Source organism: Arvicola amphibius, chromosome 12 (genome assembly GCF_903992535.2).
Source record: "Arvicola amphibius chromosome 12, mArvAmp1.2, whole genome shotgun sequence".
NCBI classification, from domain to species: domain Eukaryota; kingdom Metazoa; phylum Chordata; class Mammalia; order Rodentia; family Cricetidae; genus Arvicola; species Arvicola amphibius.
Genome location: NC_052058.2, coordinates 68,657,336 through 68,685,060, shown reverse-complemented (window position 1 = coordinate 68,685,060; position 27,725 = coordinate 68,657,336). Strand labels below are relative to the sequence as shown.

Below are 27,725 nucleotides of genomic sequence, written 5' to 3'. Positions count from 1 at the left end.
TTAGAGGAACTGACTGGCCCTTGGCAGGCAGCATCTAGTATACTTCCCCTTTTCCAGCCCGCCTCCTCCAGCACTCTCCTCTTTCCTTTTTCTCTCTCATGCTAGCTTATGCGTCAGTTCCTGAAAGGTGGGGAAACTTCCTGACACTATGAAGTCACCCAGAGGGAGGCTAGACCCCATTCTGAGCGCTAGGTTGGTACCCTGAAGCCTAGAGTGCCCTGCAGGTAGGTAGAGAGATACCTCGAACTACTTCCCTGCCTCCTGGTACACAGCTCACCATGTCCCTGGCTGAGGCCATCAGACTCTGGAATGACGGGGTGCTGGCAGCCGACAAGAAGGACTGGAAGGGTGCTCTGGAGGCCTTCAGCGAGGTGCAGGACCCCCACTCGAGGATCTGCTTCAACATAGGCTGCATGCACACCATCCTGGAGAACATGCCGGCAGCCGAGCAGGTGAGTGAGGGGCCCCTGTGAACGGAACTTTTCTGACCTCTGAAACCTCACTTCCCAAAACCCTAAAAGAACAAAAGCTCCCAGTACCACGGGAGGCCCCTTCTAACTGCCCCTGGCCAGGCAGACAGTTTTAAAAACTCCCTGGACAGGTTTTCTGAGCCACCCAATGGGTGGGGCTCTGCTATTTCAAAGAACTTGGCAGTCCCCAAGGTCTCTCTTTAACCACTTCGTGAAGGCGGCTTGTTGGTTTCCAGGCACTTAGCATCCCATCAGTTCGGCTCAAGCAATTCTGACCAACAACACAGGGTGCTCCGCTAAGGGTTCTGAGGCTGGTGGAAGGAAATCACACTGGAGCTGAGTCACGAAGTCCATCTAGGGACATTTTAGCATTTTTTTAATCCCCATTTTTTTTTTTTTTTGAGACAAGATTTCTATGTGTAACAACAGCCCTGGCTGTCCTGGAACTCACTCTACAAAACAGGGTTGGTCTCAAACTCACAGAGATCCTACTGCCTCTGTCTCCTGAGTGCTGGGATTGATTAAAGATATTTGACGCGACCACCTAGATTTTTTTATTTACTGATTAATTGATTGATTGCATATGTATGTGTGTATGTGTGTGGGTGGTGAACCTGTTAAGGTCAAAGAACACCTTTGTGGAGTCTCTCTTTCCATCTTTACCTGGTTCCAGTGATCAACCCAAATCTACAAGATGGCACAGTAAGTGTTATTATTATTATTATTATTATTATTGGGTCTCTTATTGACCCAGAACTTGCCTATTAGGTAGGCTTGCTGGAGATCCTGTCTCCATTTTTCCCCAGCACTGAGATTAAAGGCCAGGCCTCCACACACCAGGCTGAGGTCACACTGAGGTCGGCGCGCTGTGAGGCATGCCTTTTACCTACTGAACCATCTCCCCAACCCCCGGCTCTTTTGGTTTTTTTTTTTTTTTTTTTTTTTTTTTTTTTTTTTTTTTTGGTTTTTCGAGACAGGGTTTCTCTGTGGCTTTGGAGCCTGTCCTGGAACTAGCTCTTGTAGACCAGGCTGGTCTCGAACTCACAGAGATCCGCCTGCCTCTGCCTCCCGAGTGCTGGGATTAAAGGCGTGCGCCACCACCGCCCGGCTCCCCCAGCACTTCTGAAGAAGCAGTTCTCGCCAGTCGTCCCCTGACCGGCAGGTGAACGAGTGAACGAACACTGTCCACACGTCCACATCCTGGCAGGAAGAGAAACAGCAACTCATATGCTCAGACTCTCAGTCCGCAAGCAGGTGGGACAGAGCATGCGCTGGCCCAGCCTCTGCCCGGAGAGAGAACTGCCCCTCCACCTCCTCTCGGGCCGGCTGCAGCCTGAGAGCTGTGGAGACAGAGCACACTGTGGAGAGAGGAGGCGGTGATGCCGGATGAAGCTTTCCCCGCAGGCCCTGGGTGCTCGTACCCTGGCCTGGACCTGGGGCTCTTGGCTAACCTGTGCCACAGGCCACCTCCCACGCTCAGATCACTGCCTTCTACCCTTACTGGCCAGGATTTTCTCTCCCAGTCTTTTAGTGCTAGTTCTCTCATCCCCTCTGCCCTTGTTTTCCTGTTTAATCTCTTATTAATATTATGTATGTATTCTTGTTATTATTTTAGTGATTTAAATACTTATACAATTAATTTATATCAAATACAACATGTATTTTAACTCTATAACTTTCATATTATTTTTATTACTTTTTTTGATGGGAGTGGGCATTTTGATAGCACGTATGTTTTGACACCATGTGCACACCTGATTCTCAAGGAGGCCCCTAAAGCTAGAATTACAGACGTTGCGAGTTAACGTGGGTGCTGGGAATTGAACCTAGGTCCTTGGGAAGAGCAGCAAGCACTCTTAACTGCTGAGATAGCTAGCCCTATCACTTATTTCACAGAGGAAAAAAAAACTGAGGCTCAGAGAGATTAGGTAATTTACCACAGGCTATGAAAGGAGGAAGCAACACCCCAGGGCATTGCGACCCAAGATGTCTGTACCCCAGGCCAATTTTGTCACCTTGAGTTGCTGAGTCATTATGACACACCTGCCTGCCTCTCCCTGGGGCTACTCTTATACTTCCTCTCTGTGGGGCTCTGTGCTGAGTGTGGACCCTTCTTCCTGCAGGCCTTCACCAAAAGCATCAACAGAGACAAGCACCTGGCAGTGGCCTACTTCCAGCGAGGAATGCTCTACTACAGCATGGAGAAGTGAGTGGTCCAGGCTCCCCCACTGTGTGTGTGTGTGTGTGTGTGTGTGTGTGTGTGTGTGTGACAACAACCTCCATGGGTCTTTGTGCTGGTATACCTAGTATTCAGTAGGTTCTCTCCAGCCCCAGTGGCTAGCTTTTTCTGGGCAGTTATGCAAGAAATAGCTTGCAAGACACTTTACTAGGGAAGGGAGGCAAGCCTGACCTCAGTGTAGGTCATCTGGGGCACAACCACAATGAGCTGGCTGGTTGTGAGCTGCTGGGCCTCCCACCAGAGTCCTTAATGAGGACACCCACTGTGCCTCTCTGTGAGGGACTCAGCAGTCCCCAAACAAGGGTCGTTGTTGTAAAATCATAAAATCAAATCAATGGCTAGCTTTATCCCTGCTGAGTGTGTCTGCAAAGCCCAGTTTAAATTATTGGGTAGGGGTAGGAGAGATGACCCAATCACAAAAATAAGAATACAGACTATTAGCAGTGTGTGTATAAGTTAATACAGACAATACAGACAGTACATGGCAAATTTCAAAAAGTGGTTTCAAAACATGTGTTTGGGGGCTGGAGAGATGGCTCAGAGGTTAAGAGCACTGGCTGCTCTTCTAGAGGTCTTGAGTTCAATTCCCAGCAACCACATGGTGGCTCACAACCATCTGTAATGAGATCTGGTGCCCTCTTCTGGCATGTAAGCATACAGGGAAAGAATGTTGTATACATAATAAATAAATAAAAAAAACATGTGTTAGTGCAAAACCCATTTGTTGCACAGACTGTAGACTGGAAGGGTATCGGTCAGTGCATCATCCAGTAGGTTCGGGATGGTAGGGTGTAGTGAAGTCCCTTCCCCCATCACACTGTACATGTTCTGGGTATTTACAGTCAATAAAACAGAAAAAGGACACACATACACACAAAAAGAAAGGCAGGAAGAAAGAAAAGAAAAAGGGCAAAGTCGAACTTGGTGGCACATACCTTCAGCCCCAGGCACTTGGGAGGCAGAGGCAGGCGGATCTCTGAGTTTGAGGCCACCCTGGTCTACAGAGTGAGTGCCAGAACAGCCAGAACTGTCTTTAACAGAGAAGCCTGTCTTGAAAAACAAAGACAAACAAAACAGTAGAAAATAAAAATACAAAATGAATTTTAACCTTAACCCCCTATTCTCCCCTCAAATGCCCAAAGACCAAGTATATAAATAACAAAGGGATAATATTCGAAGGTGAATTTTAGATACTCTGGGCAAAGTCAGAGAGCGAACTGACTCTGGAAAGTGTCCGCCTGTGTGTGTGTGCAGGCTCTAGGGAAGAAAAAACTGGCAGAGAGGAAGGAAGAGCTTTCCAACAGGGAAACTGGCCCGAGCATGGTGAAGGTGGGACACAGGGCACAGAGAGGGACAGGGGAGGCAGCGGAGGATGACCGAATGGGGAGGGAGCATGTCAAATCCCTGGGATGACTCAAGCAGATGGTGGAGATGGGGATTTTGAAGTCACTCTAGAATATGAACAAAGGGAACAAGACAGGTACCCCAAAAATTGACTTGGAAGTGAACACGGTTGTCCTCACTACAAATGAGGGCCTGAATCGGGGTGGCACTGGTGGAAAGGATTAGAAGGAAGGGGACTTCAGAGGCGGCCACCCTGACAAGGTCTGGGGCAGGCGTGCTCACAACACAGCTGCTGGCTGGCTATGGGTGGTGGTGAGTCCTTTGAGGGAGGGTAGACCTTAAGGTTGACAAATGGATTTCCACGTGCAAGTCCCCCTAAAACCAGGTATTAGTCAGTGAAAACACTACCAGAGGATCGAGCGAGGAAAAGGAGCTAGGTCGGGCTTCTTGAGAACATGCCTGACTTACTGTCGTTTCCTCATTAGAGAGCTGCACAACTGAAGATTAAATCTGGTAGATTATTTTTTCTCAGATTTAACTGTGATCATTCAGATGGCGTCTTGCATCTTATTTCTGGGCTTCCCCACCGCTTCCCTTTTCCCCTTCCTTCCCTCTCTTCAACCTCTCCACCCCTGTTTGCTTTGGAGACGGGGGGGGGGGGGGGGGGGGGGGGGGGGGGGGGGGGGGGGGGGGGAGTAGGGGAGTGGGGGTTATGTTAGCCGAGAATGGTCTTGAATTCCTAACCTCTTGCTTTCAATTCCCAAATTCTGGGACTATAAGCCACCATGTCTGACTTTTGTAGTTCTAGATTTTTTTTTTCCCCACTAAGTCATTCAAAATCTTAGCCTTCCTGGCTCTGAGACTTTTAGATATTTTCGCGTAGAAATCCCTTCTGGCAGCCTGTGTCTTTTTCTACTGTCGCTTCATCATAGGTTATTAGAGCTAATGAGAAGGAGGGCTGTGGAGTTTATCCTCTGAGGTTACATAGGCTGGGGGTGGGCTGGACTAGCCTCTGTATATTGTGTAGACTTCGGAGAGGATACTGGATGCAGGAAGCAGGGATGAGAAGGGAATATTGAGAAGTGAGCGACCACACTGTCTACAGAGGCAGCCGCCTCCGCCTCTCCCCTACCCCAGGGCCCAGATCTCAGGAGGGGATCCGTGTCTGTGACTTTTCTTCCTAGAAGACTTTGGTTTTACTCTCATGCAGCCAGGTAACTGACGACACCCATGGCTGCTCTTAGCAACACCTGAGCACTCAACTTTTCAGGCTGACAACACCCTCAGAGCAAAGCCTTCCAATGTGGCCCAAGGCCAGAACTCACTCACCGAACATGGATTTGACCACTTTGCTTATATCTGGCATGCCATGGAGGCCCACGCTTGCATCAGGCCCTCTGTAACTGAAGTTATAGATGGTTATGAGTTGCCCTGTAAGTGCTTGGCAGGAAACCCCAGTCCTCAGCAAGAACAGCTAGTGCTCTTAACCATTGAGCCATTTCTCTAATCCTGTGCTTGACTTTGTTTTTGTGAGTCCTTGGGATCTGAACTCAGGTCCTCGTGCTTGAGAAATAAACGCTTTACGATTGAGCACCTCCCCAGTTCCCTCTTTTCTTTCCTCTTGTTTTATTTGTTCTCTTCTCTTCGTGACAGTGTTTCTGTAGCTGAGGTTGGCCTTGATCTCTTGGTCCTCCTGCCTACACCTCCCAAACTCCGGGATTACAGGTGTATACTATGTCCAGAAACCTTTACAAACCCACTTTTGTTGGATTAGTTAAATGAATATAAGCAAGTTTCTGCTTCGAGGGAGGGATAGATTAAAGGGAGAAACCAGTCGCCAGGGCTATGATGGTGGTTCAGAGCAAAGCTGGGCTGGCCTGTGAACAGGTTTGAAGGGTGTGGTGACCTAGAGGGGTGACTTAGTACTGAGTGGGTTGGGCATTCCTTCCCACGGCAGTGGGGTTTGTTTTTAACAAGGGTCACGCCAAGGAAGGTTCTTTCCCCTCAACCACCCCCTCACCTGACTTCAGGGTTATGTTGCTTTCTTGTATTCAATTCTACCAGAAAAGAAGTCAGAGGCATTTCCCAAGCAGCAGATGGTAGCTCAGGGTGACTCCCTCCCTCCCATCAAACTTCTCTGTCTCCAACTTTGTCATCCCAAAAAGGTAGGGTCTGTAAGCTGTCCTCCACACCATGGACCTTCTGGCTCTTAGGGCTGTGGAGATGAAAGCATGGTGAGACCTTTCAGAACAAGGCGGAACTGGCTTAGAAAGGGGAGCAGGCCTTCTTCCTGCTGGGTGGAAGGTGGGAGGGTTGGCCTGTCTACCTGTTGGAGATGCACAGGCAGCATCCTGAGACTCTGCTATCCTGGAGAGTGTGTGTTGGTAGCAGAAGCAAGCAGCAGCTTCAGTGGTTACTAAGGCGTCTCTGCAGGGCCTGCTACAGAAATGGCACGGAAAAGTCCTCCAGAGTAGAGCCTGCCCGCCCTGGGGGTGTGGCTGCTTCTCCGCAGACTTCTGAGGAAGCTTCCAGATGGCACAGAAGAGAACTCTGAAGGAGGCCAGCAGGAGCCAGAGATGAGCCTCTTTCGGGCTTCTCCTAAGTACTGACCCTTTGCAGTGAAGTCCAGGGCTCTGTGAAAGCTGAGCTCCTCACCAGGGGTATAGCTGGGGTCCACAAGAACTGGGGTGAGAGAAGCTGCAGCAGGGGAGGAGGGAGCTGCCAAGCAGATGCTTTGTGCAAAGACAAAAACAATGGGCATTCAGGCTGGGACTGTAGCTCAGCTGGTGCAGTGTTTACCTAGCATGCAAGAAGCCCTAGGTCACTTGATCTCCAACATAACCAGGGAACAGTCCGATTTCCAGGAGGTGGCGGCAGGAGGATCAGAAGTTCAGGGTTATCCCAGGTTGCATACTGAGTTCAAGACAAGCCTGGGGTACATGGAACCCCATTTCAAAAGATAAACAATGGTGACAGATGGACATTAGCGGGGTTAACCCCACCCAGCTTTTTCACACAAAACAAACACTCTGGGTAATGCGTCCTTTCTTCTTCACACTGTGGACAACTTGATGAGACAGAGAATGACATGGAGGGCTTTGCTGAGTCCCTACAGTGCCGGGTGGATTCAGGGCATCTGCGCAGCTGAAGTCCACCTGCTCAGCCAGCTCCCCGGGGAGCACGGCACATCTGTTAGAGCTGCTGACACTTTAAAGTATGCCCTCTGAGATTCCCCTGCTCCCCGACAGGCTGTGGAACACAGTGGAAATTGCACCTGCTAGGGAACAGGACACCTGTGCCTCCACCTGCCCCCTCCTGGTGTCCGGGAAACAGCCACACAGGGCCTGTGCATTCGCGGAGAGGGGACCAGGAAGCTTAGGCTCTCCTCCTCCACAGGATACGGGTGGGAGTAACATTTCCCTCTTTCCCAGAGTGGGAACAGGAGGCAAAAGACTACAACCTAAGAGCTAGTGTGAACTTAGCAGAAGACACTGAAGGAGGTGGCGGGCAGGAGGAGGGTGCCCGCAGCTATGGCTGTGACAAGGGAGTACTGGCAGCTGTGCCAGGCAGCTCCGACCTGAGTGAGAGTGGCCAGGTCTGCTTTGAATCTGCCCCGAGAAGCTTCCAAAGAGAACCAGGGTGGGCAGGGGCGGTACTGCTCGGAGCTCTCCAGGGAGAGTGAGAGCTGTGTTTGAAGGTCACCGGGGTCACCAGAAACTGTACACAGCCCATGGAGAAGAAAACCCCCATGACTGTCACAGACTGCGGGTCTCCAGGTTGCAAAATTACAGCTCATCTGTAGAATCTTTGGTCTCGGGGTTGGTGGAAAGGTAGACCTGCTCAGGCGGAATGGGCTTCTTCCAGTGGGCCGGGTGGAGAATGGAGAAGCAGAGAGACGTGGATTCTGCATTTCTTCCTCTGTGACCTGGACAGAATGACTTACTCCTCCCTCCCCCATCCCGCCTGCAGATATGACTTAGCTATCAAAGACCTTAAAGAGGCCTTGACTCAGCTTCGAGGGAACCAGCTGATAGACTACAAGATCCTGGGGCTGCAGTTCAAGCTGTTCGCCTGTGAGGTAAGGAGGGCCTGGAGAGGACGTTTCAGGAACACAGTGGTATTAGCACCTGCGGAGACCTGCCAAGTCCTGCTGACTCCCGTGCCTGTTGGGCACCCTGTGAAGGAAACACCCAGAGATAAGGTGTTTGCCTAGTCTGTGTGAGGCCCAGGACCTGATCCCAACCTTGGCAAGGAGAGGAAAGGAAAGAGAATGAGAGGGGAGAAAAGATGGAGGAGGGGAGGGAGACGCAATGACTTCAGGCTCCTCATAGAGTAATCAGTTACCTGAGAGCGAGCATTTTCTTAATTTCAGGCTCAAAAGCCTGTGCAAAAACAAGGTCATTGTGTGCTCTGGAAGGGAGACCAGACAGAAGTGTGCCAGCCTGTGAAAATATTTATTTGCAGGAATTTGCATATTTTATTTAGCAGCTCAAGCTGGCAAACTATTTGCTCAGCATTTTACTAACAGATCCAAAAATCACAGGTTCTCTCTCTGAGGAACCCATTGTAACCCATCTGGGTACTTAACACGCAGAGAGAAACTGTGGGTCATTTGGTACAAGTCTGTCAACGAACAGTACAAAGTACACGGTGTGGTGACATTCTCCAAACAAGGACAACTTCTTTTCTGTAGTACCAAAAAGGACAGGCATGGCTGGCTTTGGCTTGTGAGTTTATGAACTTTTCTTCCCCGAATAACCTTCCCCATCAAACTTCCAAATATAAACCACTAGCTTTGAAAATGAAAACCCCCGCCAATGTCACGGACTTTTATTTAGAAGCGTGGCCGAACAAACAGCATCTCTCTGGCTTCTGTCTCGCAGGCACAAGAAATGAAGCGTCCCGAGGGTTGCTCAGAGCTTGCAAGTAAAAATAGATTCTATCACTGCCCGAGTCCCTGGGGACGTGTGGTCCACCCTGCCCTGCGGCAGAAGCACAACTATGCCATGGCTCACAAGTAGAGATGAGGACTTGGCTCTGGGAATTGGCTGGCAAGAAACCAGCTCCCAAAGACCGTGGCTCTCGATGAGCTGGAGAAGACGCTTTGTTACAGGGCTGACCTCATGGGATTTTTGGTCCTTTCTCTGGCCTCTCCCCACTAGATGCCAGGAGCATCCCGCCTCATCTTGTGATGCTCACCTTGTGGTCTCCAAACATTGCCATTCATCCTGCTGAGGGCCACTTGCCACTTCCACATATGGGGCGGGGGCAAACAGCTCTAGAAAGAATTGTGTTCTGTGGTGGCAAGCAGAACTTCACAGAAGGGAGTCTCTACTGTGATTGGGGTTGAAATGACCCAGGAAGCAGGAAACCAGCCATTTCCCTACTTCCTCCATTTCTTGTGAAGGCCCCTAAGGCCCTTTTAGTTAGAAACACTGGTTATAGGGAAAGGCCTCAAGAGAAGGTAACTGAGAGAAAAATGAGAACAACTTTGAAGCTCTTTGTGATCTCTTCTCTGTCCTCACATTGTGGAAAGGTTAGGGCAGATGCTTCTCAATTTACAATGGCAGGTTCTGTCCAGATAATCACCCCTTTCTCTGTCTCTTTTCTCTTTCTCTCTCTGTGTGTCTATCTGTCTGTCTGTCTCTGTCTCTCTCTTTCCCTCCCTCCCTCTTTCTGAATAGGACTCTTATAGCCCAGGCTAGCCTTAAACTTGGTATGTAGCCAAGGATGACTTTGAACTTCTGATCTTCCTGCCTCCCCGTCAAGAGCGCTCAGAACACAGGCATGCACTTCCACTAGGGTTTATGTAGTACTAGGCAGGACATCCAGGGCTTTGCACATGCTTAGTGGGCACAATGGAGCTACTCCTCAGTCCCAGTTAGGATAACAACCATTTTAAGTAAAAACTGCATTTAACACACCTATAGCATGTACATCATTATTCTATGGCATAGCACACTAGTGTGTTGCAGGAAGCACGGAGGTCCTTGTGCCCACAGATAATCCCCTAGGGAGACCTAGAATTGTTAAACACACAGGGTTGAATGCATAACCCGTTATCCATCCAGAAGGCTGGGGGTGAACATGGTTAATAGCCTGGTGACCCTAGTGCTATGTGCTCCCCCCCTCCGATCCTTCCCCAGACCCTTATCACGGGTCTGTTCTTCTCAGTCAATCTATAGACCCCATCTTTATGGAAGGTGTCACGTGTGCTTTACAAAGGGTTGCAGTGTAGTTACATCCGGTCTTTATTTAGCTAAATTTGTGCTTTAGTGTGCACACAAGGTTGAGTTAATTAACCCCGGGAAAGTTTCCACCAAACTGTGCTGTGCTTAAATATGCCTGAAATAAACCGCACAGGGTCTAACTCTCAAAATTTGAACCAGCACAGGCTACTTAGTAGTGCTGAACCAAACTACCTTCTTGCCCCCAATGGATTTTTTTCTGCTTGCTGTGGTGGTGACAGAGACACCCCATCCCTACCCCTCGAAATCTCCATGCCTCCTACAGTGTGTCACTTGCCTTCCTTTGTGGTTGCCTGGCTGACCAGTAGGCAAGGTTCTACGACACTAACCAAATTGCAAGAGACTATTGTAGCATGTGTCACTAGCTCTGGGAAAAGATCAAAATTAAAACCTTGAAGTGCTCTTTCTACTGAATGTCTTTCTCTTTGGTACCATTGTTAAGTTAAAAAATATTATGAGTTCAAATCCTGAGTCCTTGGGGCTTGCAAGATGGCTCAGTGGGTAAGAGTTGCTTGCTGTTAAGGCTAATGACCTTAGTTCAAACCCCTGGAGCCACATGGTAGAAGCAAAGAACTGACTCCTACAAGTTGGCTTCTTACCCCCCACACATGTGCCAAGATTCACACACAGAGAGAGACAAACACACACTCAATAAATAAGAGTGAAAAAATCCTTATTTTGACCATTCTAAGTCAAAGGCCTATGCAGAAGGCACCGGCTCATTGGTGCTCAGAAACGGGTGGGAAGGGTGTCTACAGCTCCACTCCTGGATGTTAATCCTGCTCCCAGCACCTGCACCAGCCAATACCTCCACAGAAATGCCAATCTCGTCACCCAGGAGTGTCTGGGAGGGTAGAATTGTTTGTTGCTAAGAAGCCTCCATTCTTGCTCAGGACAGGGCAGCGGATGTCCCCTACAGCACACGATCTAAGAGAGGAAAGATAACGCCTCAGTGTCCCCCAGAAGTGAGCCTCAAGAGTCACACCTCCGTTTCCATAACTTTGTCTTACTAGTGTATCCAAAATGTAATTGGTTCTGTGTCAACTGTGCAGTGTTGTAATAAAACACACTCTGACGGTCCTACAATCCAACTAAAGACCTGGAAAGTTCTGCCATTCCCTCGCAACCGCAGCTAGAGTGTTCCCGGGGCTCTGTGTGTGCCAGCTCTTTCTCCAGTCCACTGGACCTGGACCATGAGTTGGCTCATGCACGCTGCTGTGCAGCGGTCTTGCTACCCATGCCATCCCAGCCAGGTTCTGTTGGCTCAGGTACAGAACAACGCACCTGGAACCTCTGCCCACCCTGAACCTGGCCTGTGAACCCAGGTTCAATGGCAACAACGGGAATTAGAGATCACACACCTTCATTTTTCTTCCCAACTCTGCCTCTGCCTCCCCTGGGAAAGTTCCTCTTCTTTGTATTAGAACAACACACTAGTCCTCGGCCCCTCCTGACCCAGTGGGCTGTTAGAAGAACGCCCCTGATACTGGCTTTAGACATTATAAAATGTTTTCTTTTCCTTCCTTCCTTCATTTATTTATTTATTTATTTATTTATTTATGGATGGTTTTTTCAAGACAGGTTTCTCTCTAGCTTTGGAACCTGTCCTGGAACTAGCTCTTGTAGACCAGGCTGGCCTTGAACTCACAGAGATCCACCTGCCTCTGCATCCTGAATGCTGGGATTATAGGCATGTGCCACCACCGCCCCACTATAAAATGTTTTCTTAACACAGCCCCTATGTCTGACAGAACTCAGTAGCTAGGCTAATTGTTGTCCAGCCCCTGAATGCTGGGGAAGGAGCTATGTCCCCAGATGGCATTCCTGTGTGTGCATGTGAATCCTTCATGGTACCTGACTTTGGAGCAGTTTCAAGTTTCACGTGGCCTCTGCTTTTCCAGGTGCTGTATAATATCGCTTTCATGTATGCCAAGAAAGAGGAATGGAAAAAGGCAGAAGAACAGTTAGCGCTGGCAACAAACATGAAATCTGAACCCAGGCATTCCAAAATTGACAAGGCCATGGAAAGCATCTGGGTGAGTGCGGTGACAGAGAGGGTACCCTTGGGGTCCCATTTGTCTCCTAGGACACCACAATGGGGGAACATCTTCTTTGGTGGTTCTGGCTAATAAACGCTCTTTCAACATCTGAGCTGAGAAGCCCCATCCTAGAGAACGGATCAGCACAGCCCCTGCATTGCTCATAGCGGGGGGGCCTGGGCAATACCTGCAATTTCTTGGTGCTGTGCAGCCTGCGAGCACTGTGAAGACAGAACCTGTGTTTTCCTGCTCACCTTTGCATCCTTACTGTCTGGCACAGTGGCTCCCACAAAAACATTCCAGTTCTATGAAGTAATTATGAAAAATTATTTTTCATAGTTTGATTTTACTTGGGAGCAAAAGTTGTTTTTCTTTCTTTGGCGATATTTATTTTAAATGATGTGCCTATGTATGAGAATGTGCATGTGTGGGTAGGTGGCCATAGCAACCAGAAGGGTGCCGGAGTCTCTGGAACTGGAGTTATGTGCAGTTGTGAGCCAGCTGATGTGGGTGCTGAGAAGCAAACTCTAGTCCTCTGGAAGAGCAGAATGTGCTCTTAACACTTCTGAGTCACTTTCCTGACCCCAAAAGTTAGTATTTAAACACCAAGAAGGGGGCTCAAGATTGTGTATGCTCATGTGTACATGAGCAATACTAGTCCCAAGAGGGTGCTGTCACAACCCTTGCTTGGCTCTTGAGCCACCTTTGTAATGGTGTCCTCTCCTGGGAGAGAAACTCAAGGTACCACAGAGAGTGGGAAAAGGGTAGTACTCTAAAAAGAAGTGTTGGGTGAATAACATCAATGTAAACTGCTTCTAGAGGGAAACCAGGAACAATGGAGAGAGTCTGCCTTGTTTTGGAGGTCTCTTGGACACCCCCGACTGACGGTCCAGGGGAAGTATCTCATGCTTGTCGCTGGTCTTTTTATTTGGCAACCTCTGACTTCTGGGATGAACATGATCTTCTGTGTGGGTTAGCTCCGACAAGACTCTATTGTTTAAGATGGCACAAAGATTGGTCATAGGACATGGAGAAACCAAGATGGTACTGACCCAGAAGATTCCTCCATGCTGACTAGCTCTAATAGTACTAGAAGATTCTATGCAGGCTTCTGGGAGAAAAAGAGTCATCCAGAGGCTGGAGAGATGGCTCAGTGGTTAAGAGCATTGCCTGATTTTCCAAAGGTCCTGAGTTCAATTCCCAGCAACCACATGGTGGCTCACAACCATCTGTAATGAGGCCTGGTGCCCTCTTATGGCCTTCAGGCATACACGCAGACATGTATACATAATAAATAAAAAAAAGAATCTTTAAAAAAATATACTCACAGAGGCCAAAGGTGAACCTACCACTATTATTTTGCTAAATGGGCATAGTGTTACTGTCTTAGTCAGTGTTCTGTTGCGGTGAGGAGGCATCATAACCACAGCAGCTCTTACAAAGGAAAACATTTAATTGGTTTAGTCCATTATCATCATGGTGGGAAGCATGGCTGTACACAGGCAGACATGATGCTAGAAAGGAATTGAGAATTCCACATCTTGATCCACAGGCAACAGGAAGTGAACTATTGCTAAACATAAACTAAACATAGCTTGAGCAGAAGAGACCTCAAAGCCCACCCACTCAGTGGCATGCTTCCTCCAACAAAGCCACACCTCCTACTAGTGCCACTCCCTCTCCCTATGGTCTTAGGGGGCCAATTGCTTTCAAACCACCACAGTCACACTGCCCTCTAAACTTGTACCCCTATACCCATGGTTCACTGCAGCTCTCAGTTCTCATCACAGAAGGCTCTTTGTGCAGCAGAGTGGCAGATGGTGGTTACCACACCTGGTGTTAACACAGACAATAACACAACTGGTCCAAGTGCAGAGAACCAATGGTGGAGTAGTGCTCAGCCACAAACGGGACACCTGTGTCACGTCCTAAGCCCAAGGCTTGAGGCCATCACAGAAGAGGTGAACAGAAAAATCTTAAGATCCAGAGGTCATGAAGGATCAGAACAAAATAGTATCTTACCGCTATGACAGGACCACTGTACTGAACTCACAGTTGTGGCTGCCTGAAGATCAAACCAGTCAATACTGTAGCATGGAGTAGAAAGGGGTTCATGGTCCCTATCCCTAACTGAAGAGCTATGGACAGTTGGTGGCTTTAGGGGAGGGAAAGTCAAGTTTTATTTAAGGTGTGGCTCCCGGTAGGTCAGCCATACTCCAGTTGATAACCACACACAGAAGCATATGAATAGTACGCAATTGGAATTGAAGGGTTATTTAAAAAAGGGGGGGGGGAATAGCAGTACAGACCTTTAATCCTAGCACTGCAGAGTCAAGGACAGACAGATCTCTATGAATTCTACATAGTGGTCTACATAATGAGTTCCAAGATAGCTAAGGCTATACAGTGAGACTCTATGTCAAACAAATAAATAAAGGACACAAAGCTATGGGGAGTAAGGAGGTGAGTGTGGATCTGGTAGAAGCTAGGGGGAGGGGCTGAGCGAATATGATCAAAACATATTGTATGAAATTCTGAAAGAATCAATAAACCCAACCGCTCCTGCTTAGCCCTCTAGAATAACAAGCCTCTATGGTTTGAAAAAGATGTTCTCTTGAGACTTTTTTCCCAGTGGTCCATTTGATGAGGAAGGCAGGAATGTTTCATCACTCCCGTTTTCAAATGGGGAGATACAGTCATAAAGGATGTGAAGGTACTCTAGTCAGCCAGGGGACCACATTTCACAGGGGCTGAACGACCGAGGTTGTATAAGCACACTCTACAATGCTTACACAATGTCACCTACAGCACGTTGCTCAGAATGAATCCAGTACTGTTGAGTGACACGTGACTGTTTGTTCTATTACAGAAGCAGAAACTGTTCGAGCCTGTGGTGATCCCTGTGGGTAGGCTGTTCCGGCCAAATGAGAGGCAGGTGGCTCAGCTGGCCAAGAAGGACTATCTGGGCAAGGCTACGGTAGGTGGGACTACTCAGCTTCCCCTCTCCTGTGCTCTGGAAGGCGTGGGGCCAGGTGAAAGGGATTCAAGAAGACATCCCCCCACCCTGTGGCATTCAGGGATGGCAATGAGGATCTTGTTGGCAGTAAGAAACAAATGCTTCCAGTTTCTTCCATCATCCCAGCCCTCAGTAACTCATGAGGTTCTTCTCAGGATGCTGAATCTCAGGCCTGAGGCAAAGGGTAAAAGACACAGCCAGGGCTCACACAGGGGTAAGGGGCGAGGGCCAGCGGGAGATGCTCTTGGCTCTAGGCTGCTGTAATTCACGGCTCAGAATTCTGGGGAGTCGCTCCCATTCCCACAGCCTACAGCTGGATTCTTTCTCCAGCAGGATTTCTTCTGAACCCAGATCTTAAATTCCTTCAGACATGATTTGGAGGGAGGCAGTGGTATCTTCCAAACTGCACTGATTTTGACAGTTTGGAAATGGGAGTTGTCCAGTGGCTGAGTAACTGGAGCTGGTAGGATGACAGAGACCAGCAGAATATGGCTAATGGAAATACCCCAAAGCACCCTCAGTACATGAATATGAATGTATATAAATGTGGTAATTTGGTATGTCCAGACAGCGGGAAAGGATAAAGTACTAAAGATGCTATAGCATGGGTGAGAATGTATGCTGTCTATAAGAAGACAAAAGCGAATGTCACGTGCTAGGGCTGGGGAGATGGCTCAGTTGTTAAAGTGCTTTCTGCGTAAGCATGAAGAGCAGATTACAGGTCCCCAGAACCCATTTAATTGCCAGGCAGCCATGGACTCCTGCCTGTAATTCCAGACTCAGAAGGTGGACACAGGGCTCTTCCGAGCAAGCTAGCTAGCAAGACTAGCCACATTGGTTAGCTCTGAGTTTGACTGAGAGACCCAGCTTCTGTGAATTAGGTGGAAAAGCAATTGAGGGTGATTCTCACATTAACCTCGGGGCTCTCTTTGCATATTCACACACACACACATATCTGCCCCTTAGGCATAAAACACCACACAAACACACACACATGAAAAACGGGGAGAAAAGGCACATATGATACAATTCTCTATAAAATCTTTAAGCACTTTAATCCACTGAGATTTACAAACATGTGTTGCCAGCTAGGAGAGGAGACCGTAAACTACTTAATAGGTCTAACAATTTCTTTTGGGGTGGTTAAAATGTTTGGCACCAGATAGCATTGCAAAGTCTTGTGGGCGAAGGAGATACCACAAAATTATTTTTTACTTAAAATGGTTAATTTGATGTTATATTTGATGTTGAATACCAGAAATACTTTTTTTTCTGAGAGAGAGTTCTAATCCAGAAGAGGGACATGCTAATCCTTACCTTTCGTATTCCTCTGGAGCCTGCAGAAGAGGCATTGGTTCTGTGGCGTGAGGAGGAGGTCTTGGATGGGCCAGCAGAGCCAGCACCAGCGCGCTCACCCTCTTTGCTCTGTGTTTCAGGTTGTAGCATCTGTGGTTCATCAAGACAACTTTTCTGGCTTCGCCCCTCTGCAGCCACAGGTGAGGCCAGATCTACCTGGGACGCAGCCCCCAGTGAGAGGAGCGAGGCTCAGCGCAGCACAGGGGACACACGTTAAAGGGAGATCTTGTCTGGGCAGTGGCTTCTGAATTGATGATTTAAAATATCCAGAAATGTCACACACTGTGACAAACATTAGAGACCAGATCTTTTGGACAATACTGGAAAGGGACAAGGCTCGAGGTCAGAAGCCCTCCAGCAAGAATACCTTTTCCAGACGCCAGCTCTGGGGCATGGGGGTGGCTGTGCTGGTGAAGCCCACCCCAGGCAAGCTGGCAGGCTGCTGACTTCCCAAACTGTGCCTTTTCCCCAGAGCACCCAGAAATGAAGTCTTTGTCAATGATGCTCAAATGACATTAACAGTCTGTTCTCTCTTTCTCTTGCTGTCCTCTCCTTCTTCATCTTTTCCGGAATGTTCCACAGACATCTGAGCCTCCACCCAGACCCAAAACCCCAGAGATCTTCAGGTGAGTTAGATTTAGACCTGGATGCAGAATGCTTACACCCTCCACCTGACTTGCTGGCGGTAAGGATGTGAGGAAATAAAGCTGGTCAGGTCTAAACCGTGTCCTTTTTTAGGACGTTAGCCCTCTCCTGTTTGCAAGGTTAGGACCAAATGATGCAGTTGGGATGGGAGCCTTGTGTGGTGGAGTGGCCTGGCTGCAGTAACCTGGGGTCCCAATGGGCATGGTCACCCACAGAATGGGAGCTCACTGACGTAAAGGAACAGGGCCCAGGTCAGAGGTGAGATGCCAGTTTTGTCCTGACTACGGCCCCTCGGAAGCTCCCTAGATTCTGGACGCTATCACAGAGTCTTTTTTTCCTGTGTGGGCGCTGTTATGCACTATTGACACATGTTTTCTGCAAAAGGGGAAAGAATCAAGAAAAGGAAGTCATTCTACACTGAGACACAGAGTGGCCTCACCTCAGGTTTCTTAAGCGCTCCTTCTAAGGAACAAAGCAAGCTTAGTTCCTCCTCTGATAAAGGGGGTCAGAAAAAGTGTATGTGGGGAGAGGTACTACCCCAGAGTGAGAGGCTGAAGGGGCTCCTTCCCAAGCTCTTTGGATGGAAAAGAATGAATCCCCCAGACCCAGTGGGCATGAACAGGTGGAACCTGACCCCCCACGCATGGGCCGTTTCCAAGGCAACCTCACTTACATTCCACAGAGACTCTCCAGGTGTGGGGTACCCAGGGCCTTGCGGGGGTGGGGGCTGTCAGTGAAGGGAAAAGGGCGTGGCCTAACACAGAGAGAAGCAGCTGCAGCTCCCCCGCTGTGCCTCTCTCAGAGCCTGGCTCTCCATCCCCTTCCCACAAGGCTGGCATTCCCTAACTTCCACCTTTGTCATTCCCCTGGCCGTACCTCCTGTCCACCCAGCTGGGACCTGGGAACCAACGTCCTCCGTAAGCGGGACGGGAGGATGAGGACTGCCAGCCCTCACCATCTAGTCCTGGTTCTGGTGCTCCTGTCCCATTATCTTCTTCATGGTCTCCCTCTATAAAACAGTCTTGCTGCCTGCCATTTCAGTTACCTGAGGCCTACCATGACCCCACAAGAGAAAATTCCAGAATAAATCACTAGTTTCATATTAGGTGTGGCAGCGCTATCTTTAATCCTTGCACACAGGAGGATTGCCACCACTATGAGGCCAGTCTGGTATATATATTTAGGGAGTTAGAGGTCAGTCAGAGCTAAATCACAAGACCCTCCCCGTCTGAAAAACAAGCAAAGAAATAAGTACAAGAAGTGTTAAATTGCTTTCCACTTTGAACCGTGTGAGGAAATCCCCTCCCTCTACACAGAGTCGCTGTGTATGCCACCTGTCCTCTACTCACCCGATAGCCGTCTGTCACACCAGGAGGGTGTAAAATGGGGATTGAGGGGGTGGACAGTCTAACCGGACACCTGGGACATGAAAAAGCAGGAGGCTGGGGTGTGTGTGTGTGTGAAAGGGCACAAGGGTGAACGTTGGGTTTGAGAGAAAAGGAGGGAGGAAAATCAACAAAATATTTATTTGAAAAATGCCATATTGAAACCTAATACCGTGCGTGTTAATGAAATCGAAACAAAAACATGGCCAGGAAGCTGCTCAGAGGGCAGCCGCACTTTCTCTGCAGCTGCTGACCTGAGTAGCATTCTCAAACTCACCAACGCGGAAGGAGAGAAGTAACTCCACAGGTTGGTCCTCTGATCTCCACTGTGCGTTGTGGCACGTATGTCCCCCCGACACAATAATAAAAGGAAAGAAAACTAGAAATGAAATAAGTTCAATAAAACGAATCAAAGAGCCGTATTTCTTGAAAAGGACTGTCACGGTATCATGGCGCTTGCTCAAGCACCCCTTGTGTTGATTAATCGCGGACCCAGAGCAGTACCGAGTGTTGTTCTTCTTTTCTCGGCGTGGGGTGTATCGCGGAGCCGGAGGAAGGGAGACCCAGGACGCGACCACGTGCGTGGGAGGATTATTTATTAAGGAAGGGGGTGCTCAACTGTGCGGGTCAAGGGAGGGAGGAAAGGAAAGAGAAGGATAGAGAGAAAGAGAGAGAGAGAACAAGAGAGAGAGGGAGGGGGAGAGAGAGAGAGAGAGAGGGAGGGCAGGGTATGGAGGCTCACACTTTGAGCCTTTGAGAGGCAGGAGGATTGCTGAAAGCTCAGGCCAGCCTAAGTTACAGAGTGATATCCTGTCTCAAAAAAAAAAAAAAGACAAAATAAAGCAGATGAGTGATGGGGGAGGCGGGGTGTAGGACGCAGGGTGTTCTATTGATTAGCTGTTAAGGGAAAGGAATTTGTGCTACCTCTGCCAGCATGCCACAGACTATAAAAGTTACAGCCACGTGGGTGGTGTGTTCAGAAGTGAAAGCTGTCACATTTGTCTATGTAGGTATAGGAGAAGCATAGGACATACAAGGGTTTGGTACCATATATGGGTTCATTCATCTCTTGGGTTCTTGGATCATGTTCCCAGAAGACAAGGGGAGCGCCTGTGTGGTTCTGGAACACACATGACGTCTCTCACCCAGTCCCTTGGGATCCTACGCAGGCCAGCACCCTTCACTGGTCTCACAGACAGTAAGATGAGGGGTCAGAGTGAGCACCAAGCTAAGTCTCTGCCCTCAAGTGCTTCTCCTGCAGTAAGTGGACCAAGTCTGAGCTGAATGATGGGCTGAGTCTTCTGTGTCCCCTTCAGGGCTCTGGAAGGCGAGGCACATCGAGTGCTGTTTGGCTTTGTGCCCGAGACTCCAGAAGAACTACAGGTCATGCCAGGGAACATCGTTTTTGTCTTGAAGAAGGGCAGTGATAACTGGGCCACGGTCATGTTCAATGGACAGGTATTTGGAGGGTCAGGGGTTGGTGCTAAGGGCATAGAGTCCCGGCAGCAAAGGGCAGAGCTTTTCTATGGGACAATACCTGCTGACCTGCCAAGGGTCGTCATCTGTGTGCCCTCTCTGTGTGTAGCTGCAGACTGTTCTGTGTTTTGGGTACTAATGAATCTTTGTTCTTCCTTCTGGATTCTGGGATGTGACCCTGCAGAAGGGACTTGTCCCTTGCAACTACCTGGAGCCAGTTGAGCTTCGAATTCATCCTCAGTCGCAGCCCCAGGTAATGTAGGGCCAAGGCCCAGGCCACCCTACTCACCCTTCCCTCTCTAGAGGGAAGAAAGTCTGAAAGTGGTCGTCTCTCTGTCATGGAAGGAAGACTCACTAGCTTTGGGCCACTTGAGCTGGTATCAGATGCCTAGAGCGGAACCTGGGCACGAGGGGAAAAGACCAGCCATGCTTAGCAGAGGCCACTGTTAAGAATCCACTGGACTTGCTCTACCCCGTGAGTCCTCCTAGTCAGGGAGACTTAGAAAGCAAAACCTAACCAGTAGAGCTAGATGTCCCAGGCACATCTTTTCACTAAGGAGAATGGTTAATGTGTTGCTTGGTACAATGCCATTAGAAACAAAACAAGGGCTGGGGATGTAGCTTAGTTGGCAAAGTGCTTGCGTAGCATGCATGAAGCCCTGGGCTCAATCCTCAGCACTGAATAAATCAGGCTTGATGGCATATGTTCCTAACACTTGGAAAGTGGAGGCAGGAGGATCAGAAGTTTCTCATCCTTAGCTCAACGGCACACCGAGGACAGCACATGGCCTGTCCCTTCACACTGTGTAACAAGATGCACACGTGCAGAGCCCTCCCTGGCCAGCTTTGAAACAGAAGTGCTTTCAAGGTTCAAATGCCCTGTAGATGGGGCGTGGACTTTCCCTTCTCAGGATACTCTGAAGTTGAGACAGAAGCATTTGAGACAAAGCACCCCACTTTGGTGGGGTTTCAACATGGCCGATAAGATAGCAAAGGGTCTTGTAGGTGGGTATTAGGGTTCTTGTTGCTTCTACGAATTAGCCCTCCTTTCCTTAGTCATCTCCGCCGTATCACCCCAACTTTTAAGAAGTCATTTGCATCTGGGTTCTTTCCAGGGAAGACCTCATGCTTTTTGTCTGTTTCTTCTTGTCACCTCCAGGAGGACACCTCCCCGGAATCTGATATTCCACCTCCTCCTAATTCCAGTGCCCCAGGACGATCCCCGTTGTCACCAGGTTAGTGTCCCCAGAGAAGGAGCTCTCTGGGGTGCTTCATGAGAAGAGCTGCCTCCCTAGTCATCCAGGAAATTCTGGTTTAGTTGATGACATTTCCTCAGAGCCCTGACTTGCTTGCACCATCATCCCCTGGGATGCGACGGCCATGCTCCACCCCCACCTGCTTAGAAATGAGCGCAGATGAAGGGGCAGTAAGTGCCCGTCCAGAGAGCGGTCACCAGATGACCTAAACCAGGTCCAAGAAGAAAGGTGGCAGTTACTGCGTTTTCTCTCTTATGCTCTTTCCACACCGACTTGTGTGCGCTCCGCACAGCTCTGCAGCTTGAACAAGGGACCACTCACTGAAAGGTGTGGATGGGCGGGGCAGTGTGGGAAAGCAATGACTTTTTGTTACTGATGAGTTTTAAGCAGATTCTGACGGAGATGACAGGGGTGTCTGTCCATGCCACCTGATTATCAGAACTGCTTTGATGCCCCTCCTCTATCTATTTATTTGAAAATTGCAGACCTATAGAAAAGTTGGAAGTAGGGTACAATGAACACTATGCTTTTCACTTAAATGCACCAGCAAGATGGCTCTGTAGTTAAATGCACGTGCTGCATAAACCTGCTGACGACTGCAGTGACTCCACAAAGTTGTCCTCTGGCCTCTGTATATCAGGGTATGTGCCCTCCCATCATGCACACAGGCTAAAACAAAAATTTTAAGTGTAAACAATGTACCAATACCTCTTTGCCCCTGTAACTTAAATATAAATTACAGACCCAAGACACAATCTAGTTGGATCTAACTGCCCTATGAACAAGCACAGCTCCTGCCTAAGGCGTACGTGTCTCATCTAAGACACCACCTAGTCTACATATAAATGCCTCGGGGGGCCCGTAACGTTCTACCTTTTCTGTCCGGAGGCTCACGAAAGGACACAGCACTGGCGAGATTGAACTACCAGATTCCTAGGCCTTTGGTTGATGTTGGCAAAACCTCCCAAGTGATTCTAATAATCAGCTGGGTTTGTGATCAGCGGTTCTTACATCTTCGGTGATAAACAGCTTCTTACTCACACACATAATATGTGTTAACATAATGTGCTTAAACCACAAAAATACTCAAAATTCCAGGACCACGAGATGGTAGCGGTTCTGATGTTCCTGCCTGGGGCTCGGGCTCAATCACCTGACTGCTCTCTGCCTTGGCTGTACTGCTTCACTGGCCTTAGGCCAGTCCTCCGATACCACGTGGAGCTGCTGATCAGACTGACTTTGCTCCCTTGTTTGTGGTCTCCGTGCTTCTTCAGAGGTTTTTAGATGTTAAAGGATAAGAAGCTGGACACTCTGGATGGAAGGTGCCACCATGAGTATTCATTTACCATTTCCTTTTCCATTTAGGTCACAAGCAAAAAGAGCCCAAGGTAATGCCTTCCTTCTGTTTCCAAGGGAAGAAAATGGATGAGTATGGCTTGGGATGGGGATGCCTCTTAGGACTGTGGGATATCAGTGAAAGGGGCTGAACCAGTTGCCCCCCCCCCCCACATCTACAGGTCAGGGGGCTCTACATGTCATACTAGCGCCCAGCTGAGCATAGAGCTTCAGTAGAAACAAAACAACCATCCCAGTGAGAGGGACTAGAGCCCTTTGAAGGCCTCTCAGGGGAGTGTGAAAAACAGTTGTCTATTTGTCCCTCCCCCGCTCCCTGAGGCACTCCTGGGGCCCTTACACAAAGTGGCAGGAGGCTGCGGTAATTCAGGATGCTGCAGAAAACCTCCAGCATTAAGGTGTCCTTTGCTCCTCCTCCGGCAGGAAGTGAAGCTCAGGGTGCCCATGCCCTACATGCTCAAGGTGCACTACAAATACACTGTAGCCATGGAGACCGAGCTTGGCCTCCCCTACAGCCAGCTTCGGGACATGGTGTCCAAGAAACTGGCGCTCTTGCCAGGACACACTAAACTAAGGTGAGCTTCATGAAGGTGGCAGCTCAGGGTAGAGCGCGCGGGCATGGGGTGGGGGTGGGGGGTGTCGTGCTGATGCAGAGGGCTGGCTTTCTGAGCTGATACTCTCTGCCCTGATCTTTCCCCATCATCCCTACTAGCTACAGGCCTCGGGACAGCACGGAGCTTGTGCTTCTGTCAGAAGAAACCATGAAGGATGCCTGGAGCCAAGTGAAGAACTACTGCCTGACTCTTTGGTGTGAGCACACAGTGGTGAGCAGAGGGAGCCGGCCACTTCCACCAGCTGAATTCAGCATTTACCCTACATCTCCTTCATGCCAGGCAACAGGCTCATTCCCTTACAGCAGGGAGAGGGTTGCATCAGTAGACCCAGAAGTGGACAGACAACAGACCCAAGCTGCCTCCCCAGTTTGCCGGCTCAAGGATCATGGCCATCACTTTCACCAAGGGCAGGATCGACACCATGGCTAAGCCGAGCTCACACACACTTGATTCACCTTAGGTCTCTATGAGGAACATTTAAGGGTGACAGAAAACAGTGAGCATTTATTTTGCATAGGCAAATAACAGCCTTTTCCTGAGACTTGGTTATCTACTGTGCTCCTATACAGGTAGACATATCACGTGTTTAGGAAGCAAGAGAAAGGTCAAGGGACCTGACCTAGATAACAGAGCTGCTCAGGGGTAAAGGACCTGGCTTCACGTCTGTTGTCAGTCACCATGCTGTAGTGACAAGGCCAAGCTGTCTTACTAGCCATGAAGTCTAGACAGGAGCCACCTGCCTTGAAAGTGAGATTCATGAATCAGGAGCAAAGTTAGAGGCTAGCAGCGACAGTGGTGGGCGAATAGAGCTCTTATTCTGTTTCTAAGGGACACTGAGTCTCTCAGCCTGAGTGGACTTTACACGTGGGTTGCCCTGTCTTTTTGATGGAGTATGCTGTAATGGTAATTGTACTTTTTTGCGGGTTGGGGAATATTTGCCTAGAGAGAATTCCACTCTAAATGTGAACAATCTCACTTAAAACATTCTTATAAATGACTACTTTTTCCTCCGAGGCCAATCTATTTGCAGCTACAGGCACAGATTCCCCCCAAACTCCCAACAGTCTTTAGAACTCCACCCAGGCTCGTCACTGCTGGAATTCTCTGCCACTGTTGTCTGTGGAGGCTGTAAACTGTTCTCATCACTCATCAGGCAAAGCCAAGCAGACTGCCATTAACTGTGCACACACTCAGTGCACACACCAGCCACATTCAAGTATTTCCCCAGGGGAAATGTTCAGGAAGGACCAATTGTTAGGCCGCCACACTTCCTCATGTCATTCCCTAGTTTCAACATCAGGTACGGAAACCAGCAGAGAGGCTATGCTGCTACTCAGGGACCCACAGCCAGCACACGGGAGCTGGTATACAAACCTAGGATTGGGCTATAGAGATGGCTCAGCAGTTGATAGCATTGCTCTTGCAGAGGACCTAGGTTTGATTCCCAGCACCTACATGGCAGCTCACAACCACCTGTTATTTTAGTTCCAGGGAATCTATTGCCCTCTACTGGCTTCCATGGGCACCATGCATGCAAGTGGCATACAGACATACATGTAAGCAAAACACAGCACTCGGGAGGCAGAGGCAGGCGGATCTCTGTGAGTTCGAGACCAGCCTGGTCTACAAGAGCTAGTTCCAGGACAGGCTCCAAAGCCACAGAGAAACCCTGTCTCGAAAAACCAAAAAAAAAAAAAAAAAAAAAAAAAAAAAAAAAACCCAAAAAACCAAACTAGGTCTGTGGACTTGGTGGGGGCTATTCCCACCTCTCTGCACTGTCTAAGGAGGACATGCAGCCAGGCGTGGTGCCATATATCCAATCTCAGCACTCCTGAGGCTGAAGCAAGAAAATGACTTCCAGGCAGCCCTGTGCTATCCTATGAGACCCTGCATCAGAAATGGTTTTATAAGTCATGGTTCTGAAGCTTTGGAAAGTATGAGAATTACCTATAGCTAGCTCTGAGGAAGGCTGGTGTATGTAGTAAGTTTGAGATGGAGTGCAAAAGCCAAATTCCTAACATGATCCTCAGTGTTTGAGCTAGGGAAAGAGGATGAACCCAGTGCCAAGAATCTTAGGGACACCAGGATGGCTCAGTAGGTAAAGTCTCAATTCCCAGGACCCATATTGTAGGAGAGACCTGACTTTCCCAAATTGTCCAGGAACTCTGTCGACCAGGCTGGCCTCGAACTCAGAGATCCACCTGCCTCCACTTCCTGAGTACCAGAATTAAAGTCATGCGCCGCCACCACCTGGTTCCAAGTCGTCCTTTGATCTCCACATCACACAAACCATAGCTCACATACACACAGTATAAAAACTAGCTAAATAGACTCATTTACTTGTTGCTCAAATGATTTCCCAATCTGAAAGGAAAGAACAACACATCCATTACCCTGGGACTATATAGCAAGGCAACTCAGGGCCTACACAGGGTTCGCGTACTCAACCAGAGTGCTCATAAAATGACTTAGTCCTATGGTAAATATTGAGCATCAACTGTTAGAGCTTTTCAGAATTCACTGGCCAACAAAATAACGAATTTAATAGGCCCCTCCCTTCTATTTCAGGGTGATCAAGGTTTCGTGGATGAACCCAAGGAAAGTGAAACCTCTGAAGCTGATACCCAGACAGCAGAGCCTCAGCCTAAGGAAGGAAGCCAGGTGGTAGCGATCTTCAGTTATGAGGCCATTCAGCCAGAAGACCTGGAATTTGTGGAAGGAGATGTAATCCTGGTGCTATCACATGGTAAGTGCTTCTCCAAGTTCACAGACCAGACTTTCGGATTAGCAAAAACAAAGGTCAAGGGCAGACAGAACAAAACAGCAACTCTTAGTCAATAGTTTCAACTGACTTCCTAGATTTTAGTAAAAGGTAACAAGTGTGTGTGGCTTTGTCCTGTCAATTACTCTCGTAGGCACAAGACTATGACAACACCTCTTACAAGGCTTATTTTTACAAATGTACTAAACAACTAGCTTCAACTTTTAAGGTGTTGATTACTCACTCACTATGGCATTTAACAGCATGCCCTTTCTGTTATCAAAATCCTAGCAAAACCTAGATAAATGGCTTCTCAAAAACTAACAAAAACAAACAAAACTCACCTGAAAACTCATGTTCAGTCTTTTACTGTGTTTATCACATCTAGAACAGAACATGGTAAGACTGTATGTTCACTTTAACCTCAAACTACTTTCCAGTATTATTATTATTAGTTAGCACAACGGGAACAGGGGAAGATGACTAGCTGGATGTATATGCCAGCCACTCATGATGATGTAATTTTTCCTGTATGGTTTTAGTAATCAGTGTATACTTTGTCTTTTATCAGTGAATGAAGAATGGCTAGAAGGGGAGTGTAAAGGGAAAGTTGGCATTTTCCCTAAGGCTTTTGTTGAAGAATGTGCAGTCAAGGATTTGGAAGGCACTCCCAGAGAAGTCTAGGATGCTCTATAACCTATGAAGCTGAAGAAAAGGAGTGCTGTTTTTGCAAGATTTACCCATCTCTGCCGTGTACTATCCACACGTTTGGAAATGTTCTCTAACTTAACATTTCCCTATTAAAACTGAACCTGTCACAGAAATAAGAATTTGAGAAAAAGATTTCCTTGTAGATGAGAAGGGGCAGGTGCATATTCTTGGAAGGGGAACAAAGACGTCTTACTGGGTGCTGGCTAGTCAAATGTGTTGAATCTTCAAGGGACTCCTGGAGCTGCATGTCGATGGGTGACCTTTCTGTTACGAAACAGACCAGGATACCCAGTGTCTAAGCCTGATTGCGAATATTATTCTTCCTGTACCTTCAGAGTTTGGATTCCAGAAGCTAAAGCAAATTTACATGTAATTCAGAAGACATACACACTGTAAAGAGAAGCTAGGCTGAATTGGGCACCCATGAAACAGAACATTCAGTTCCATAAGAGTCAAGCTCTTAGAATACTAGTTCTTTATTGCCTCGTCAGATGGACATTTATTAAGAGTTCAAAGTGAACATATGCCACTAGCACTTGAATGACGACAAGCTGTGTTCAGGAGGCAGTCTGCTGCTTTACATGTATCATTCAAGAATAATTCACATGATAAAGCACATTTTGGTGGTCCTTCAGGTTAAGTGGGGACAGGGACCCCTAAGCACTAGACCATGGGACTTTACTGCCCCGTCACTCCTTGCAGCACATAAAGTTCTGCTATTTTTCAAGTTTGTAGGTACAAGAAAAAAGTGGGTAGGAATGACATTTTTTTGTTTGTTTTTCAAGCCAGAGTTTCTCTGTATAGCCCTGGCT

General features: G+C 48.4%; 1 protein-coding gene across 3 annotated transcripts; it reads left to right on the top strand.

Moving 5' to 3' along the window:
* The first annotated feature begins 126 nt into the window (after positions 1-126).
* Positions 127-27,352, top strand: Ncf2 (neutrophil cytosolic factor 2). 3 transcript variants are annotated; one of them, XM_038349495.1, is made up of 16 exons: positions 132-192; positions 273-452; positions 2,594-2,676; positions 8,023-8,131; positions 12,203-12,337; positions 15,210-15,317; positions 16,793-16,852; positions 17,295-17,338; positions 20,059-20,200; positions 20,403-20,471; positions 21,378-21,453; positions 22,840-22,862; positions 23,251-23,402; positions 23,540-23,651; positions 26,010-26,187; positions 26,774-27,352. In XM_038349495.1, the coding sequence occupies exons 2-16, from the start codon at positions 279-281 to the stop codon at positions 26,884-26,886; spliced, it is 1,578 nt and encodes a 525-aa protein (XP_038205423.1). In that variant the 5' UTR covers positions 132-192; positions 273-278; the 3' UTR covers positions 26,887-27,352. The 3 variants fall into 3 exon arrangements, with proteins under 3 accessions (XP_038205422.1, XP_038205423.1, XP_041911995.1); XM_038349494.1 differs by having other exon boundaries at positions 127-452; XM_042056061.1 differs by lacking the exons at positions 132-192; positions 273-452 and adding an exon at positions 1,629-1,724.
* The last annotated feature ends 373 nt before the right edge of the window (positions 27,353-27,725 follow it).